General features: G+C 45.1%; 1 protein-coding gene across 13 annotated transcripts in view; it reads left to right on the top strand.

The window, feature by feature from the left end:
- The window catches only part of Caln1 (calneuron 1), a 474,585-nt gene that overhangs the window by 121,601 nt on the left and 334,195 nt on the right, over positions 1-18,789 (top strand). For all 13 annotated transcript variants that reach the window (XM_085681960.2, XM_085681948.2, XM_085681927.2 and 10 more), the window contains one exon: positions 16,628-16,752. In XM_085681960.2, coding sequence (XP_085538086.1) covers positions 16,628-16,752 — 125 coding nt within the window. The remainder of the gene's footprint in view (positions 1-16,627; positions 16,753-18,789) is intronic.

The following is an 18,789-nucleotide window of genomic DNA, read 5'->3' as shown; positions in this document are numbered from 1 at the left end:
TTGCCATGAACTCAGCAAATACATGCTAAGAACACCAAGATTTTAGCTAGAGCCTATTGTTGTATGCTTGTCATCCTAGCTACTAGGGAGGCCGAGGCTACAGGACAGCAAATTCATGGTCAGGCTGGGCTTCAGGGTGAGTTCGAGGCAATCTTGGACAACTGAGAGGATGGCTTCAGGCCAGGGAGATGTCTCATCAGGTAAGGACACTGGTTGCCAAACCTGATGATAATAAGTGTAATTTTGGGGATCAATACAATCGGAAGGAGTAAGCTGTCCTCTGACCTCCACACACATGCCACGCTATGCATACACAGGTGCGTGCACACACGCGCACATAAAGAGCCAGGGAGATAGCTCGGTGGTAGAGCTCTTGCCCAGCATGCGGAGGCTGCAGATTCCATTCCTGGCACTTCAATAAAAGTAAACCAAACAATTCTGAACTTAATCAAGCTTTTGGGCCATGCCAATTAAGCAGACTCAAGTGAATCTCAAGACCCTTTAGACAATGGCCAAGCTGAAACCCCCATTGTATCCTGAAGGAGCCCTTCCTCGGTTGTTAATGAGTTTGGATACTGCCAAGGCTACCAGACTGGACAGAAGTTGGCACAGTTGAAAGACTCCAAGGAGACTCTTTGAAATGTGCATCTGCATCCACTCTCATGAATAATGAAACTCAGCCCGAATCTGAAATCAGATGGAAGATGACCGAGAGAGTTTGTCTATCATGATAAAACATCGGGTTTATTTTGGTGGCTAAGAAGTTAAAAAGTTGTCAAGTCTAAGGAAGTCACACTCCCTGTCCTCGGAAAGATGTCCTAGTTTCATTTCTGTTGCTATGATAAAATGCTCTGGAGGAAAAAAAAATTCTTAGGGGAGAAAGGAGTTTGCTTTTACGTTTCAGTTCCAGGCTATAGAGCTTAAGGACGGGGCAGGTCAAGGCAGGAACTTCAAACAGCTAGTCAGGGTGCAGCTACAATCAAGAACAGAGGGGAAATAAATGCAAGGATGCTCAGTTGCTCGTTTATGAGCTGCTCAGATTCTCCACTCTTTCAGGCAGTCCAGGACCCCCTTCATAGGGAGTGGTGTCGCCCGCAGTGAGCTGTATCTTCCCACATCAGTTAATGCAATCGAGACAACTCTTCCCCGACACTCCCACTGTCCCTCACTGAACCTCTCTTCTCAGATGACTCTAGGTTGGATCAGGTTGACAATTAAAGTCAGTGCTCACAGCAGACATGGGTCTACATTTTCAGATCTCACGGGACAGAAGGATTATGGTTGCCTTCAAACACTTAAGACATTTTTACAAAGTTGGAAAAAAAAAGTCTTTTCAGAGCAAACTCGTGCTATAGAAAAGACATTCTTGCAAGTGGACTATTGGGAATGCTATCACCACAATGTGAAATTTGTTGTTGTTGTTGTTGCTAAAAGACACGAGTCTGAGTGCTTTATCTAAGAAGTCAAACCTGTGATATTCAACTGTCTGTGAAGGAAAGCTGGGGAGATGGCTCAGTGGGTAAAGTGCTTGTCGTTTAAGAATCAGACCTGAGTTGAAGTTCCACAGCACATATGTAAAAAGCAAAGCAGCAACAACAAAAAGGCCATCTGTGTTTAGTGGCACGGATCAGTAATCCTAGCCCTGGAGAGACAGAGACAAGAAGATCTTTGGGGGTCACTGCCCAGCCAGACTCATCTATTTGCTGTCAAAGCCAGTGAGAAACCCTGTCTCAAATATGGTGGATGACGCTGGAGGAATAACACTGGAGGTTGTCCTCCGACCTCCACATGCATGCACACACATGTGTGCATGTGTGTACATGTGTGTACACACGCTCCCCACACACGATGCTGTAAATGCTTTATTGACAAAGTTCAGGCCTGTGAAGTTCAACAATTGGAGAATAAGAGGTTAAAGAAATGGAGCCGAGGTTCACAGCATGTGTTTTCCCAGAGGACCTTGACTCAATTCCTAGCACTCATGCGGGCTGGCTCAAAACTGCCTGTAACCCCGGGTCCAGGGGATGCAGCCACCCTCTTCTGGCCTGGAAGGACACTCCAACGCATGCAAGGCACATAAAACTCATGCAGGCACACACACGTGCGCATACTTAAAAATAAATATGTCTTCTTTTTAAGTCCGGGAGCAGAGTTTTGTCAGCTGTCAGCTCTCCCAACTGCTGGCGAAAGTTCCAAATGAAGAGACGGAATGTTTCTAGGGCCCATCAGCTCAGCGACTACTTTCAATCAATTCTGAAAAAGCGTTGGTTGATATTAGGGAAGATGAAATTTTATTATCCCAGTGTCAGCTGAAACCCAGCCACGCTTGTCAGATAAGATTGAATGAGGGCTGAGGTTTAGGAGACGTGGCAACCGGCGGCTTTACTTCTGCCGGGGTCTCTTTCTCTGGGGTGCATTTTAAGTTATGAGGTCCTCATAAGAAAATGTGAACTCAAAACTTCTATCCTGAAAATTGTGCCAGGGAGCGGGAAGATGTTGGCTTCTTTTGCGTTTCTTTATTTGTGGGGGTACTCCTGGGTGGCACCCATGTTAGTGTGTGTTTGTGGGCACAAGTGTGGTGGTCAAGGCCTAAATTACCCTTGGGGGTCAGCTTTCCCCTCATACCATGTGTGTTTCCGGATTAAAGCTCAGAGCCTCAGACCTGAAGCGAGACTTGAGTTGAGCCATCTCACCAGCCTGAGTGTCAAGATTTGTGATAACTGGGGGGTTATGGTGTGCTCTTATAATCTCAGAACTCAGGAGGATAAGGCGGGGAGTGGGGTGGTTGGGAGATGGAGGGCAGCCTGGGCTACATAGAGAGACCTCCATTTCCTAAATAAAATAAAATTAATAAATAAGTAGAGAAAGAAAGAGGAAGAAAAGAATTTATTCTTATAAATACAAATTAGAGTAAATTTTATTGCTTTCAGTTAAATCTAATTTCTGTGTTTTGAGATAAAAATAGCTAATTTAATGAGTACCTACAATTCATTAGTCTAGAGTTGCCTGTAGAATGCTCACATTTGACCTCATTGCTTTATTTGTGACTTCTGTATTATTTGTTTTAATAAGTTTGCCAGCAGTTCATCTGGTTTATTGCTTTTGTTTTTGAGAACTTGCTCTTTCCACTGTCTTTTTTCCTCATCATTTCATGATCTCTTTTGGTTGTCTTCTCAGGAAGACATTAGCGTGGAAGGCTACCTTTTTCTCTTTCCAGGATAATAAAAATATCTACACTATTTAAGTATTTTACCAGAATATTGCTTTATTATATAATGCATGATTTTGAAGTTTGTATTATTTTCATCTTTGTTATTTTTATTTATGTAATATGTTTGTCTATGTGTGGGTATGTGTACATGCCCGTGGAGGCCAGAAGAGGGCGTCAGATCCCCTGGAGCTGGAGTTATTTGTTGGTGTGACCCATTTCAGATGGGGTCTAGGAACCAAGCTCAGATCCTCCACAAGAACAGTAAACACTCTTACCACCGAGCCATCAACCCAGCCCATTTCTGTTACAAATATAACTGATTTTAACTTAGGAAGTATTTAAGGGAATTTATTCAAATTTCAATGCAACTTTGAAAATTCTCTGAGAGAGTGGGCAGGAAGAAGTCTTACTTTGTAGCCTGGTTTAGTATTGAACTCACTATGTAGCCCAGGCTGGCCTTGAGCTCATGGCAATCCTCCTGCCTCAGCATCTTGAGTGCTGGGATTACAGACACGAGCGCACATGTGTCTCTGCTTGTTGTTTTAAAGGCACCCATTCCTATTTTGGTCCCCTGTGTGTAATCTGTAATGTTTCCTTGGGTGTGGAGAGGCCTTTACTTTTGAAATTCAGGAATGTCTTTTGAACTTCTAGTTATGCCAGTGTAGTTGCTAGTTGGGTATTCTGTGAACGTGAGCTTGTTGGGTAAACTCTGGTTATATAATGGTTAGTGTTGACGATAAATTTTACTTGACTCCTAGTCACAGAGGGGACACACCTCCGGGTGTGTCGGTGAGGATGTTTCTAGAGAGTTTTAACAGAAATGGGAGATCCACCCTGAATATGGATGACACCCTCCCTATGGCTAGAGTCTGGGGCTGATGAAAAGGAGAGAGCGAGCTGAGCACCAGCATCCATCTCTCTCTGTTTCCTGCCCGAGGATGCCACGTGACCAACTGCCTCATGCTCCTCCTACCACGCTTCCCCTATCACGGTGGACTGTGCCCCTATAAACCACGAGCCAAAACGGCTTCTTCCTCCCTTCAGAGAATTTTACCAGGTGTTTTGTCATGGCAACCAAGAACAATAGCTAAGAAAGTCACTTCTATAGCAAGAAGCTCCCAGAACCTATCAGTGAGAAATGAGAGAAAGCAAATCCAGTCTCAGGAAAGGAAGTCAGAATGGCCAGCCATTCAGAAAGATTGAACGGACCATTAATGAAATCTAAATAAGAAAAATAAAACAGTTTAATAATCCCAAGGTTTTAAAAAATACTTATTTATTCATTCATTTAGGATATATGTGTTTGTAAACGTGTGTTAATGAGGGACATAGCATCTGTGGGGAGGTCAGAGGACAACTTTGAGGAGATGGTTTTCTCTTTCTATTGTGTGGGTCCTGGGAATTAGGCTCAGTTTATTGGCCGTGGTGACGAGTGTCTCTGCCCATTCACCAGTCTAGCTCTAAATCTTGGTCTTTTGTGGCTAGCTTTGTTAGTACACCATGTTGGGAACAGAGCTTCTGCCAGTGTCTGATGATGGTAGCTTTTTGCCACCCAAGGCCTGTTAAGTCAGACAGCCCAGCTAAGAAACTCCTGATTTTTCACCCATAAAACCGGTGAGGTAGTAAATATTTGTGGTTTTCAAGTCCCCAAGTTCTCAGATAATTTGTTAAACAGCAATACATAACAAGCCTACTCACCCGGAAGAGCAGTCTGATGACATCCGGTAAGGATAAAAGTTTATGTAATTAATACCATGGTACCCAGGCAGGTCTGGCTGTCAACGTCTGTGATCCCAGCAGCAGGCAGACCTTGGAGGGAGACTGCTCTGAGTTTAAGGAAAGTCTGGGCTACAGCCTATGGTACTGTCTTGCAGAAACAAAACAAAACTCTGGCATAGAAGGGTGGATCAGCAGCTAAGAGCACTTGCAGCTCTTACAGAGGACGCAATGACATTCCCAACATCTCCCTCAGGCCATTCACAGCTCAGACTATAAGACATCTGAAGGCCTTTTTGGGCTCCAGGGTCATTCCACTCCCATGCACAAACCCACACACAGGTACACACATGGACATGTCATTAAAATGTAGAAATAAAATCCTTAATGAAAATAAAACAACATAAATATTTTATCTGTGCCTATAGTCTAGGGAAATTCCCGTAGTATATACAGAGAAACACACATGAAGATATCCATTGCAAAGTACTTCTCACTGACCTTTGCTGCTGTTGTCTAACAACATGCCTGGGTGCCTCAGTTCTGGCTAACCTTTCAAGTACCATATTGGATGGAAGCGCCGAGAATGCCCATTCTTGTCTTGTTCCTTGTTTTAGATGAAATATTTTCTCTTATATTCCTATTCATTATAATGTTGAATATCAGTATTCCCCTTCCTTCCTCCATCTCCTAGGTAGGCTGGGCTAGCCCAGAACTCATGTAGTTCAGGGTGACTTGTAATCTTTCTGCCTCAGCCTCCAGGGCACTGGGCTTATAGTCACGCACCACCATTCCCAGCTGAGCTGGCTCATGCAAACCTTTGTTTGGTTTTGGAATGATCCTTCCATTCATGGCCTCTGTAGGGCTTTTGTTCTGAAAGGTTGCTGAATTTTATCAAAGTTCTCTTCTTCATCTATTAAAAGAATCATGAGGTTTTTGCTCTTGCTTTGTTTTGTTTTTGTGTTAAACGTTTTTTTATTGCTGGATGCTTGTGTGTAACCACAGTGTGTGTGTGTGTGTGTGTGTGTATATGTGTGTGTGTGTGTGTGTGTAGGTCAGAGGAAAGCTTGTAGGTGTTTGTTCTCTCCTTCTACCACATGGCTCCTGGATTTGAAGACGGGCCTCAGACTTGGCGGCAAGTGTTCTACCTGCTCCCTCTTCTTCCCCCCATCTCTCTATCTCTCTCTCTCTCCCTGTCCCTTTCCCTCTCTCTCCCTTTCTCCATGCCCTCCCCCCATATAAAATGTAAATTGTGTACTTCTTGCTCATATCCCACGGCTGTTGACAATCTAGACCCCCGTGCCAGTGTTCCGGCTTACTCATTCTTGTCTGACCCGAGATCCATCCAAACCCAGTGTTTGCCAATTGGCATGCCACAGCAGGGCTTTAATGAGGGACAACAATAAGTTCTCAAAGGCCAGTGCCTGGTATCTGGCTGGCTTTGGGTGTCTCTGCTGGAGTAAGAGCGGGTCTTCTTGTTTGCATAACATAGCTCTTTAACTCTGAGGGATATATATTATAATACATATACTTTGTAGCAATAATGTATTACATAATTTATATTATTAATTATAATTATACTCATTAGTTACATTAATTATTATGATTAACATATGTTATTTTTTCCTGGTCTATTTACTAATTTATATTTTTATATTTATTAATTTGCTATTATTTTATCTCTGACTTCGGGGCCATACCATGATTTATGACTCTAATAACGACTGTGCCAGTGTAGTAGAAGTGTCTTTCATAGCCTGGCATTACTGCTATTGATTTTTATGTGCCTTCATGGATATTTCTAGAGAGTCTGGGAAAGGCCCACGGTGAGGATGGGGGCGGATGGTGCTGTCCTTTAACCTTTACAGTGCAAAGTTGACCTTGCCCCTTGGTATTCTGCAAAGTCAAGGACAGGAATCTCACAGCTGCTGGTGCCGCCCCACCTGCAGAGACTCTCGGTAGGGTGCTCAAGATTGACTCAAGGACTTTCAACCACTTTCAAATGCTCATCTAAGGTGTTGAAAAAGTCTCAAAGCATTTGATAGACTTTCAAGGGTCAAGTTAGCAAGTATTGAGATGATTTTTGCCATCTCTCCCCTCCCCTCCCTTTCCCCCTTTCTATTTTCCTCCTCTTTTCCCTCATCCTGGTCTAAGGCTTCCTCCTCCTTCCTCCCTCCTTTTCTTTCTTCTGTTCTTCTCCCTCCCTCCATCCCTTCTTTCTCCCCTTCTCTCTCCTTCTATCCCTCCCTCTCTTTATTCTTCCCTTTCTCCTTTCCTCTCCCCAATTTCCGCTATCAGAAATCCACTTAGCTTAAAGTGCTTAAAAAGCAGCATTTTTGAGTATTTTAAGGTTTCAGTCCTGGTAGACTGACATGTTTGTAAAAAAAAACATTATAAAAAATTAAAAAGCAAGACAACCGAACATCCATCCAAATAGCCCCCTTGTCATGACACCCCAGTGCTTGCCAACGTCCCTCAGTTCTGGAAGCCTGGTGTTCACACCTGTCTCCTCAGCATGGTGGCACACCCGCCTCTTCCGTGTCCTGTCGACACGCCTCTTTATAACCGAGCATATGTCATCTTCAACTCAACACACCATGGCTTCCTTTCACGTTGCATCTCATCGAATCCTTAGTGAAAGATTTCAGGCTTGGAGTTTAAGGGGGATACTGAAACAGATTAACTTTTAATAAGATATTATTAGAAGAGATTATAATGTCATAGACAGCCGGCAGTGTAGTAGAGTCCCTCAGGGCAGAATGAATGTCACTGATATACTTTGGAGTAGTGGTTCTCAGTCTTTCTAATGCTGCCACCCTTTAAGACAGTCCCTCATGATGAGGTGACCTCCAACCATATTATTTTTGTTGCTACTTCTTCACTGTAATTTTGCTGCTGTTATGAATCGTAATTAACCGTCTTGTGTTTTCTGTTGGTCTTAGGCAACCCCAATGAAAGGGTTGTTAGACACCCCCAAAGGTTGTTAGAAACCCTCACAGTTGAGACTCACTGCTGTAGAGGAAGGGGGAGGTTTGATGCTACTTGATTGATGAGTAGTTCAGAGTGCGTGCTTACTGTCAGGCTGTCTCTGATTCCTACCGGCAGGGTGAGGGAGGGAGCCTGCTAGTCTGGTCCTGTGTGCAGAACAGCTATTCAGAGGCAAAGGACAAGGTAAGAAAACCAGTTAATGGAAGAGCTTTGTAAAATGAAGTGACCCTGGACAATGCTTTGTAAATAATTAATAATTACTGATGGTACTTAATAGCTTTTTTTTTTTTTTTTTTGGTGTTTCGAGACAGGATTTCTCTGTAGCTCTGAAGCTTGTCCTGGAACTAGCTCTTGTAGACCAGGCTGGCCTCAGACTCAGAGATTCGCCTGCCTCTACCTCCCGAGTGCTGGGATTAAAGGCATGCGCCACCACTGCCTGGCTTTAATAGCTTTTTTATGCCTTATCTTCCTTAAGATTACCAGTGATGCTCTTCATTATGTATCAGAGAGACGAGGCTGGTAGAGGCCGCCCTAAGACAGCCGGCAAAACTGATTTCTCTCTTGTTCCTGTGCTAACATACTTTGACAAAAGCAGTCTAAGGCATAAAGGGGTTCTTTTGGTGCACGGTTCAAGGCAACAGGACCTCAAAGCAGCTGTTCACGCAGCACACACAGTCAGAGAGGAGAGCAACAGTTTCCTACTGCTGTTCAGCCTTCTCTCTCCATTTCTCCAGCCCATGACTGCCTGCCCTGGGAGGGTCCCATCTGCTGTTGAGTCTTCGTACATCAACGAACACAGTCAAGATCACCCTTCACAGACATCCTGAGAGGCCCTTCTCCCAGGCAACCCTAGAGTCCACTGAGTTGACTAACACTAACTTACTGGTCTAACAAAGGTTGACCTAGGCCTCAAGTATAAGAGCTTCTGAAAACGAAAATTGTGTGTGTGTGCGTGCATGCACATGTGTACATGCATGCATATGCAAAGAAGCCTGAATGAATACCCTCAGGTTTCATTCCTCAGCTGCTAGCCACCTTTTTTGTTTTCTTTTCTGTTCAGGGTTTCTCATTGCCCTGTAGCTTACCAAGTAGGCTGGCCAGCCAGTGAGCCCTGGCCTTCTGTCTGTTTCTGTATGGGATTATACGTATGCTGATACAACTAAATTGTTGTTGCTGTTGGGTTTCTTTTTGTTTTTTAATTTAATTTTTTTAATGGGTTCTGAGGATTGGACTCAGGTCCTTCTGTTTGCAAGGCAAGCACTTACACTTACCAATGCAGTCATCCTTCAGCCCCAGAATACTGTTTGGGGCCAAAAAACATCTTGTTTTTATCCATGGAACCATATTGTCTTATTTGATTCATATTTCTGTAGCAGTGTATCTTAGGCTGACTAATTCACATACAACAGAAACTTAATGTTTACATTGGTAGAACCCAGGATGTCCAAGACCAAGATGACAGAGGATTTGGTGTCTCATGAGCTTTGTTTCCAAGATGGTGCCTTGTCACCTTGTCGTCTTAGGGTGAACCGTAGAAGAGCAAGGGGGTCTCAAAGTTTCCTGAACATTAAAAAAAATTATTAGTATTAGTGCCATTCCTGAAGGTCTTTCCACATGAAATAATTGCTTTCAAAATAAAGATCTTATGTGCATATTTGTATATGTGTGTGTGTTCATGTGCAGAGGCCAGCAGTCAAAACTGGGCTTCTTTTTGGATTGTTCTCTGCCTTGTTTTTTAAGGCAGGATCTCTCACAGAACCTGGAACTCGCTTGTTCAGCTAGACTCACTGGCCAGAGTGCTCCACAGGTCCTCTTGTTTATGCCTCCCCAGTATTGTGATTATAGATGCTTTGCTGTGCCCAGTTGTAGCTCCTCTTCCTCCTCATCCTCTTCTAAAAAAAAATCAAAGCCAGGTCTTCATACTTCCACTGAAAACCCTTTGTGAGTTCAACCCTCTCCCCAGCCCACGGCCTCCCCGCTTAGCACTATTGTGTTGGCTGTGAGGTTGGAGCGTGTGAGTCAGGAGATCATCCACATTCCAGCGGTTGCCTTCATGAAGATGCTGAGTTTTCATTGTTGCTTTCTGCATACAGGTCTAACTTGAAGTTTTAGTTTTAAAGTCAAGTCCACCTTAGCTTCTGGACTTTCATATTTGTCTTCTTGGTCAACCACAGCATCCTACAGCCTGGGCTTCCTCAAGCATCTTGGAGTGAAATTTAGTCCTATATTGCAGCAGCTGCTTTGAGATTCCTTGAGCCAATAATCTTCCTTTTCTTGAACAATTTTATTACCAGGGAAGGTTCAATCATGAACATGGTTTTATTTACTACTATGGATGGTCCTGCCAGGCATAATTTCTTTCTCACTAGACTTTGAAAATTTTGAACACAGAGCTTCCCTGATTGCCTGCTTTCCTGGTGGCCAGTTTTTGCTGCAAAATACTTGCTGTGTATTCTGGGGCTTAAATTGGTGGTGTGGATTGGATCCTGTGTTAGTTACTTTTTCTCTTTGCTCTGACAAAATACTGAACAAAAGCAATTCAAAGAAAGGAAGGATTATTTTGGCTCAGAGCTTTAGGGCGTGGAAGGCTTGGAGGCAGGAGCAAGAGGCAGCTAGTCACATTTTGTCCCCAGTCAGGAGGCAGAAGGAGACTGATGGCAATGCTCAGCTGGCCTTCTCTTCTTTATTCGGTCCAGAAGCACGTTCTATAGGATGGAGCTACCCACACCCAGGGTGACCCCATATCGACACAGTCTAGAAACCCTCCCACAGATGCGACCAGAGGTTTGTTTCTAAGGCGATTCGAAATCCCACCAAGTCGACAGCGAAGATGAACCATCAGAGATAAACTCACCTGAATCTCTCATTCTCTCTCCCACTCTCCCTCCCTCCCAACCCCAAGATAGTAATAAAGTGTCTTTATGTCTTTAGCAATGAAAAGTTGTGTGGCGGATCTGAAGCTTCAAAGCCCCAGGTAAAAGATGATAGCGGGTCATTTCCCAAACACAAAGAAACTCGAGGGATTCCCGCTCTGGGGAGGGAATGCTGTCAACCTTGAGAGAGTCTGTTCCCATAAGGAAAATTAAATTAGTGATGGTCAGGCAAGATGTCTCCTCAGTTCTACAAAGACTTAAACATGGGCTAAAATAACAGGTACTTAAATGCTGGCTTCAGGGTCGAGGGACACAGGCCTGGGAGATTTAAGGGAACGTGGGAAGGGAGTAGAGGGGCCTCTTATTGCAAGGTCTGGTTGAAGTTTCTCACCAGCTGAGAGTGAAGAATCCCAGCCCAGCGTGGAGTCAGTATTTTCTGGAAAGGGAGCCAACACAGAGGCAGCAGGTCCTTTTGCAGAGAGATTATTTTCAGATTACTGTTGAAATAGCAACGGACCATGGTTAAGGCTTGACCATACGGGACCTTCAGCGTTAGCCTGGTTCCTTTTCTGGATGTAGGGCTGAGAGTCTCAGGGAACTTCTCAAGCAATCTAAGCATTTCTTTCTGGCAAGGAACACCGCAACTCCTCCTGCAACCCTGAGGACCCTGTTGGGTATGTTCTTTCTCTTTATCCCAAGTGCTTGTTCTGTTACGCTCCATAATACATTAGACTTTCTTCACAATAACTCTGACTCTACGTCTACATGCTGGCTTTCCACAAAATTCATTCATTCATTCATTCATTCATTCATTTCTTTTGTGATGAAATTAAGAATCCCATCTCTCTGAAAGAGCTCCCTTAGCTGCTGTGGGTGTCTTTGGTCCCACTGCTGCTGGTAGTGACAGCAAAGAATACCTCTCAGGAATCACCATCCAGGGTGCCAGGGTGCCAGGGTGGACTTCTCTTTGCTTCATATATTATAGATTTGTTGTGTGTGTGTATGGGTACATACATGCCATAGCGTGTGTATGGAGATCAGAAGACAACTCCAGAGATTCACTTCTCACCTTCCACTATACGGGGAGCTGGGGATTGAACTCAGGTCATCAAGCTTGACGGCAAGTGCCCTTAATCGTTAAACCATCTCTAGTCCCATAGTGGACTTCTCTTCCCTTAACAAATGTGTCCAAGTGTGGCATTGCTACATGGCCGTCTATGAAGCTCACACTTGAGAACTGCACAATTAAGTTTTTAAAAAATGGTAAGTCCTTGGCACTTCCTAATGTTTTAAGTAATGCTCATGGGCTGTTATCCTGAATGACACATGGGCTACTAAATGAAGTTTAGCCCATAATCCAGTGACCATGGCAAAAGACTCCGAGAGTCAGGTCTGGGCTTCATTTCCACGCCGTCCTAATTCATACATCTGGTTCTCTCTGTGACTCCCCATTGTTTTGGAAATTAACTCAGAGAACAGAAAGGAATGGAATTGATGTCATTTTCCAAGGAAAGGGTTCTTGTCTTCCTTTTATGTGTGCTGCGTGACTTTTCCTGGGGAGAGATGAACAAGCAACCATTTACTCTCGATTCGGCCCGGTGACGTCTGAGAGAGATGGGTACAGTGCACGCCCGGTGTGGGAGCCAATGAATTTGTTGGGGTTACTTACAGAAACAAAGGTGGGGGTTCACTTAACAGCAGTGTGGGTGACTCAGAAATCATTGCATCATCTCAAGGTCCCACCTACCACGGGTGACAGCTTCTCGGAGTGCCTCCTTCAGTCAGCCTGCCCTCTCTTCTGTACCCCAGAATCTCCCAAGACTGTGTGCAGCTGGGGTGTAGGAAGGAATAATGTTTGGAATCCCAACCGAGGGTCCTGGGACTAGTCTTCCTCTCTTACCCTGGTCGTTCCGTTACCATTGCCTTATCTACCAGTTTTGCTGTGATTATATCGTTTCCACAACTGTGGGCCAAGCATCGTGGAAGTGTCATGGCAGTCCCTGCTCTGTGATGACCAATGATCATGTCACACCTGTAGAAAACTGCTTTACTCCATATGTGTATATATAAGATATACATACACACACATATATAATATAATATACAATCTATATATATGTTTAGATTTGTAGAAGTTCAACATAATTTGTTGAAGGTGTATCCCTGATAATCATCAAAAGCATGCATTCTTTGTATTAGTGTCCTGCCATTATTTTTTTAAATGTAACTAATTAATTGTGTGTGAATCTTTATATGTATGTGCCCACGTGTTTGCAAGCATGCGGTGTGCCTGTGTGCAGGTGCACATGTATGGGTGTGCGTGCACTGTATGTGAGCCTGTGGAGGCTCGAAGTCAAGCTCAGGTTTCATCGAGATGGGTCTCTCACTTGCTCTGGAGCTTACCGATTCAGCCAGGCAGGCTCGGGCAGCAAGTCTGCGGGATCCTCCTGGCTCATCTTCCCAGCTCTGGGAATACAGAACATGCCTGGCTTTTCCCTGTGCACTCTAAGGGTTGAATTCAGATCTCCGTCCCTGCCTGGCAGCAACGCTACCTACTTATCCAGAGACTGCAGCCAGTGACCTGCCATTTGCAGTCTTCCTACGGATAAGCTTTTTGTTAGTGACGTGCGGAGTGAAGGGAGAGTGACAGTTGGCTCCTGCCTCGGCCATATGTCTGTTTTACTTTTTGGGGCCCGGAGCTTTGGTGAGGGCTGTCCCAGTTGCCGTGATGAGTGAACCTCTGGTAGAAATAGAGAAGTCAGGAAGCGCAACCTATTTGTGGGAAGATGATTAATTCATTTTTAGACATTTTGAATTTGAAAGGAGGGTTTGACGTCCGGATGGAAGTGCCTGGCGCTTAGCTGGGGCTGTGGAGTCTAAATAACTCCTGGGTGCCTGTGTTGCAGAGCTGTTTTTATAGTTTCCCTCTGAGTGGCTTCGCGCTCTGGTCAAGTCTCCCTCTTAGGGACTTCATTGTTTGACTGCATAGCAGCTCCAAGGCTAAGTAAGCAGCAGCCTTGCTGGCGTGTCTTAGAATTGAAGGTATGTGTGTGTGTCGGGGGGTGAGACTGTCTGCCTGGCTTTGTCGCTTAGTCCTGTGGAAGGGAAAAGACGGCAGAAGAGAGGTCCCTGGTGCTGGACAGTGCGCAGGTGCCACAGTCATGAGTTTTTTCGTCCCTCCTCTTTTCCTCCCCCTCCCAACCAGTCCCCTCCTCCTTCCCCCCCACTCTTCCTCTTCTTTTGTGTCCTCCTCTTCCTCTTCTTCCTTCTCTATTCTTTCTTCTTTTCTGCCTCTTCTTTCCCTTTCTCTTCCTTTTCCCCCTTCTTTCTCTTTTTATTCTGTATTTCACTAGGCAGCCCAGGCTAGTCTTGACTTGGCTGTGTCGCTGCCTTCAAACACGGTGATTCTCCTACTCTATACTTCAGAGCGCTCCGATCACACGCCGCTCCCCATTTGGGTTTTTCAGACGAGCCAGGTCAGAAGGCTTTGGACAGTGATTTTTAGGGATTAACATCGAGTTGTCTGTTACCCTCCATTGGGTGCACACTTCACAGAAGACACAGAGGTTAACAGTGCAGACGCAAACTTTAGTGCCAAAAAGGATTCTGCACGTTACTTACCCAGAGATAACAGACATGCGCAGAGGCATTCCTTTCATGGGAACCAGGGCCTTGAACCTGTGCTGGGAGGAGATTACCCTTTCTATCACTTAGTCTAAAGGGACACCTTGCAATAGACCTGAATATGTATGTTAGAGGGAGAACTTTGTGTGTGTGTGTGTGTGTGTGTGTGTGTGTGTGTGTATGTGTGTATGTGTGTGTGTGTATGTGTGTGTGTATGTGTGTGTGTGTTTGTGTATGTGTGTGTGTGTGTATGTGTGTGTGTGTGTGTGTGTGTGTGTGTGTTTTGTGTGGACACCAGAGGAAAACCTTGGGTTTTGTACCTCAGGAGCCACCCACATTGTCTTTTGAGGCAGAGTCTCTCTCTCTGGCCCGTGGTTCACCAGGTAACCTAGACTCTCAGGCTAGAGATCTCAAGGAATCCACCTCTCCGGTGTTGAGATTAGCAGTGTGCACCACTATATCTGACTTAATTTTGTGTGGATTCTGGGGTTCAGTCTGTTTCTCGTGTTGGCAAGGCAAGCACCTTACCCACCGAGCTATCTCCCCTGTGCTGGAAGACCCACTATGCCCTAGTAATTGCAGTTACTTTGGCTGGACAGCACGTGACTCTGGCCTTGAGGAGTCTTTAACTTCATTAAGAGAGCCCTAAATCTCTTCATTCTTGGACGCCTTTCTTCATGGGAAGCCATTTTCTGAATGTAACCTCTTTACCCCAATCAGTTTTGAGGGAAGTGGATGAGGGGGTTCTTCTCAGACTTACATTCCCCTGCATGCATGGAGTTGTAAAAACCTGGAGCTGAGTATGGTAGTGACTCCCTGTAGCCCCAGCACTCAGGAGTTTGAGTCAGGGCATCTTCAAGTTCAAGACCAGTCTGGGCTATGTAGTGAGTTTGGGGTCAGCTTTGGAGCTCAGTTTCTTTCCTTGGTTTGTATGTGTGTGGTGTATACACACATATGTGCAAAAGTATAAGTGTGTCTGTGTGTGCCTGCCCATGAAGAGGCCAGAGGAGGACATCAGGCCTCCTTCTCTATCGTTTATTCCCTTGAGACAGGATCTCTTACTGAACCTAGAAGAGGGTGGCAGCCAGCAAGCTTCTGCTCTCCTTTTGCCTCCATCCCAAACCTCCATGCTGAAGCTACAGGCACACACACATGGATATGCCCATCTTTTCACATGGATGCTGAGGATTTAGGATCGCATACTTATTCAGAAGTAACCTCTCCCATTGAGTCGTCTTCTCAGCCCCCTAAACTCTCAATCAAAAACCTGAAGATTTTGCACACTTCTTGCCTTCCTCGAGTGTTGTTATGGCTGGGACACCCACTTTCCCTGGGGACTGTGACTACTTACAGCTTCACATGAGCGTAGCCAAGACGTCCCTTTGATGGAAGGGTCAGCATTTCTGGAACGCTTAGGTTTTTCCTATACGGAGGGATAATATTTGAGGCTCATGAAGGGCATGAAGGGTGGTTTCGTTTATCTGATGCAACAGGGAGGCTGGGCTTGGTGGTGTGAGTCTGTAGTCCCAGCTACTCAGAAGGCCTAGGCGAGACTGCAGGATGCAGGCCAGCCCCAAGCTACACGGTGAGTCCAAGCGCAGCCTGGGCTATAGAATGAGTTTTGGGCCAGCCTGGGAAAATTAACAGGGCTCTGTCTCAAGAGAGAAAGGGCTAGTGGACCAGAGATATAGCTCGACTGCAAAATGCCTGTCTAAGATATTTCTGCTGTACTGCAAAAACAAAAAAATGAAACAAGCAAACAACAACAACATCAAAAAACCGGAACAAAACAAAAATAAAAGGAAGTAGTTTGTTAATCTGTCATGCTTTCCCGTGGTTTCCAAGGGCGTTGCAGCTCAAATGCATATGAAATTGAAGAAATGGAGATGTTAAGTCGCAATGAAGGAGGACCCAAGGTCCTTCTAAATTTCGTCTTTTAGTGTGTGTGTGTGTGTGTGTGTTGTGTGGATGTGCACGTGTGTGGGGGTCAGATGGAACTTGTAGGATTCTGTTCTCTCCTTCCGCCATGCGAACCCCAGGGCTCACACCCAGACTGTCAGGCTCAGAAGCAAGTCCCTTTGCCCACTGAGCCGTCGCACCTGCCCCGGCTATGTAATTTTGCCATCTGAAAAACAGAGCCAATCCTCCAAGGGAACGATGATGGAGTGGACGAATGGTGATGTCCTTCTCTCCTCTTCTGTTGTCTCCGGAACAGGGAGAAGATGCCGTTCCACCATGTGACCGCTGGCTTGTTGTACAAGGGGAATTACCTCAACCGATCTCTGTCCGCAGGCAGCGACAGCGAGCAGTTGGCCAATATCTCTGTGGAAGAGCTGGATGGTAAGGAGCTGCCTACAGGGGGCTTAGCCCCCTCCCCGAAGCCATTTTGGATAATTGGGAAGCTGTATTGGGTGTTGGGAAAGTCCCCAGACTGTTGGGAAACCATTTTGCACATTGGCGAGCTGAGAGTGTTTGGCACTGGCAGTTGGGACTAGGTGTGGAGTGATGGGAAAGACTTAAGGGACAAACTTTGGTCTAAAGGACTTCTTTGTGTGGGATGGACCTTGTGGTCCGCAAAATCTATGATGAATGTGGTTACTTTGACAACTTATTGGGGGATGGATTAATTTTTTTTTCTTAAAATCTATTGTTGGGATCCTCTTGTGATGGCAAATGCCTGTCAGCACTCAACTGAGGCAGGGGGATGGAGAACTGATTAACCAGGACTACGAAGTGGAGATCAAGGTTACTGTGGCCTATATAATGAGATGCTGTCTCAAAGCAACAAAACAAAAGACGTATTATGTATATAGTTGGCAGGGTCTTTACAGCCAGAATTACCTTGTTTTCTTTATTGTCATTTATGGTGGAGTCCATCTGCCGGGGAGGCTTAAGCCCCGTTTATTGCTGTCTCTTGACTTGGGGCCATGGTACTTTGAACAGTGCCCAAATAAGAATCATCTGGAAGCTTCATCTAGGTGGGAACAGGCAGCAATTACCTTAATTGTCTTTGTTCTTGTATAACCCGGCACATCCCCGAGTGCCCAGGACAAGGGTTTAGGATGGAAATTAGCCCTGGCAAGACAATGGCCCAAATTCATTTTAGGATGGTGTCCCTAAGATGGTGTAGTTTGGATGAACCCACAGTCTTATTTAAAACAACAACAACAACAACAACAACAACACAAACTAAAAATCAAAGGGAGTAAAGCCTTTATTCTCAACTAGAGAGTGAGGTTAATTCATTTGATGATGCCTGCTGAGACCAAACCAGAATTGGTTTCCGCGTGACTTCTTAATGCTGTATTCTAGCAATACCACCTTACTAAATAAACTTGAATTTTGCTTTGATTATAGAGAAGTTGCAATTACTCCAGATGGACCATGTCTTTGCTTCTAAGGTTCAGATCCGTGGCATTTTAATGTGTCTCTTAGTGAGCTGAATTTCCCACTAACACATTCTTGGGCCAACACAGGTACAGTGGCTTGCGAACGACAGAGGTTGAGGAATGTAACGATGGCAGGCCATCGAGAGATTTTCCTTCTGTTACTGGTCTTGTTTGCATGGTTATGGCAATGCTTGGTTTTCCATGCAGATGACCAATGAAGCAGTAGGACTTGTGGGTTGTTTCCATGGTGATACTGGGAAAGGTTGGGAAAAGTGGGCATTGTTTGGGATGTAGCTCAGGGGTAGAGCAGTTGCGCACTGTGGGGAAGGTTCTGGGTTTGAGTCTCAACACTCCTGAGAGAAGTACCCAGGAGAATGGGGAGGAAGGGAGGAGAAACGCGTGCATATACATCAACACCAACTCATGTGCCCCACTCAGCCTCCACCCCTGGACCACATCTGTCTTCCGTATCTGAACAGAGGCTGTTGGCCTGAGAGGTGAGTCACACCCTGGGATCTTTCCACCTTCTGCTGGTGAAAGGCTGTGTACAGATGCACTCCGTAGAAGCAGGAGGAGAGCCCTGCCATCTCCAGAGTGAGCCCAGGTTTGTAACCACAACAAGAAGACTCCATGCTTGGATGGCGTCTTAGTCCATTTGAAACTGCTGTAACAGAATGCCACAGTCAGACTGATCTGTCAATGACAGGAAGTTATTTCCCATAGCTTGGGAAGCTAGGAGTAGAATATTATGGTGATATCCATGTATCCTCAGTAGGCACACTGATGCCATTCATAAGGGTTTTGTCCTTTTGATAACCTAACCCAAATGTCCCACCTCAATATGTAGGTGATTTGGTTTCCTTGTAGGAATTCTGGGGAAACACAACATTACAAATGTAGGAGGTATATTTGAAGGTAAAGAGAAACCTGAGTTTTGTCCCATTTTGGAAGTTTATGACTGAGATAGTATGGTGCATAGGTCTGGGGC

Source organism: Myodes glareolus, chromosome 2 (assembly GCF_982192425.1).
Source record: "Myodes glareolus chromosome 2, mMyoGla1.1, whole genome shotgun sequence".
Classification (NCBI taxonomy): Eukaryota; Metazoa; Chordata; class Mammalia; order Rodentia; family Cricetidae; genus Myodes; species Myodes glareolus.
Note: the sequence above shows the minus strand (reverse complement) of the source record. Positions and strands in the feature narration are given on the sequence as shown.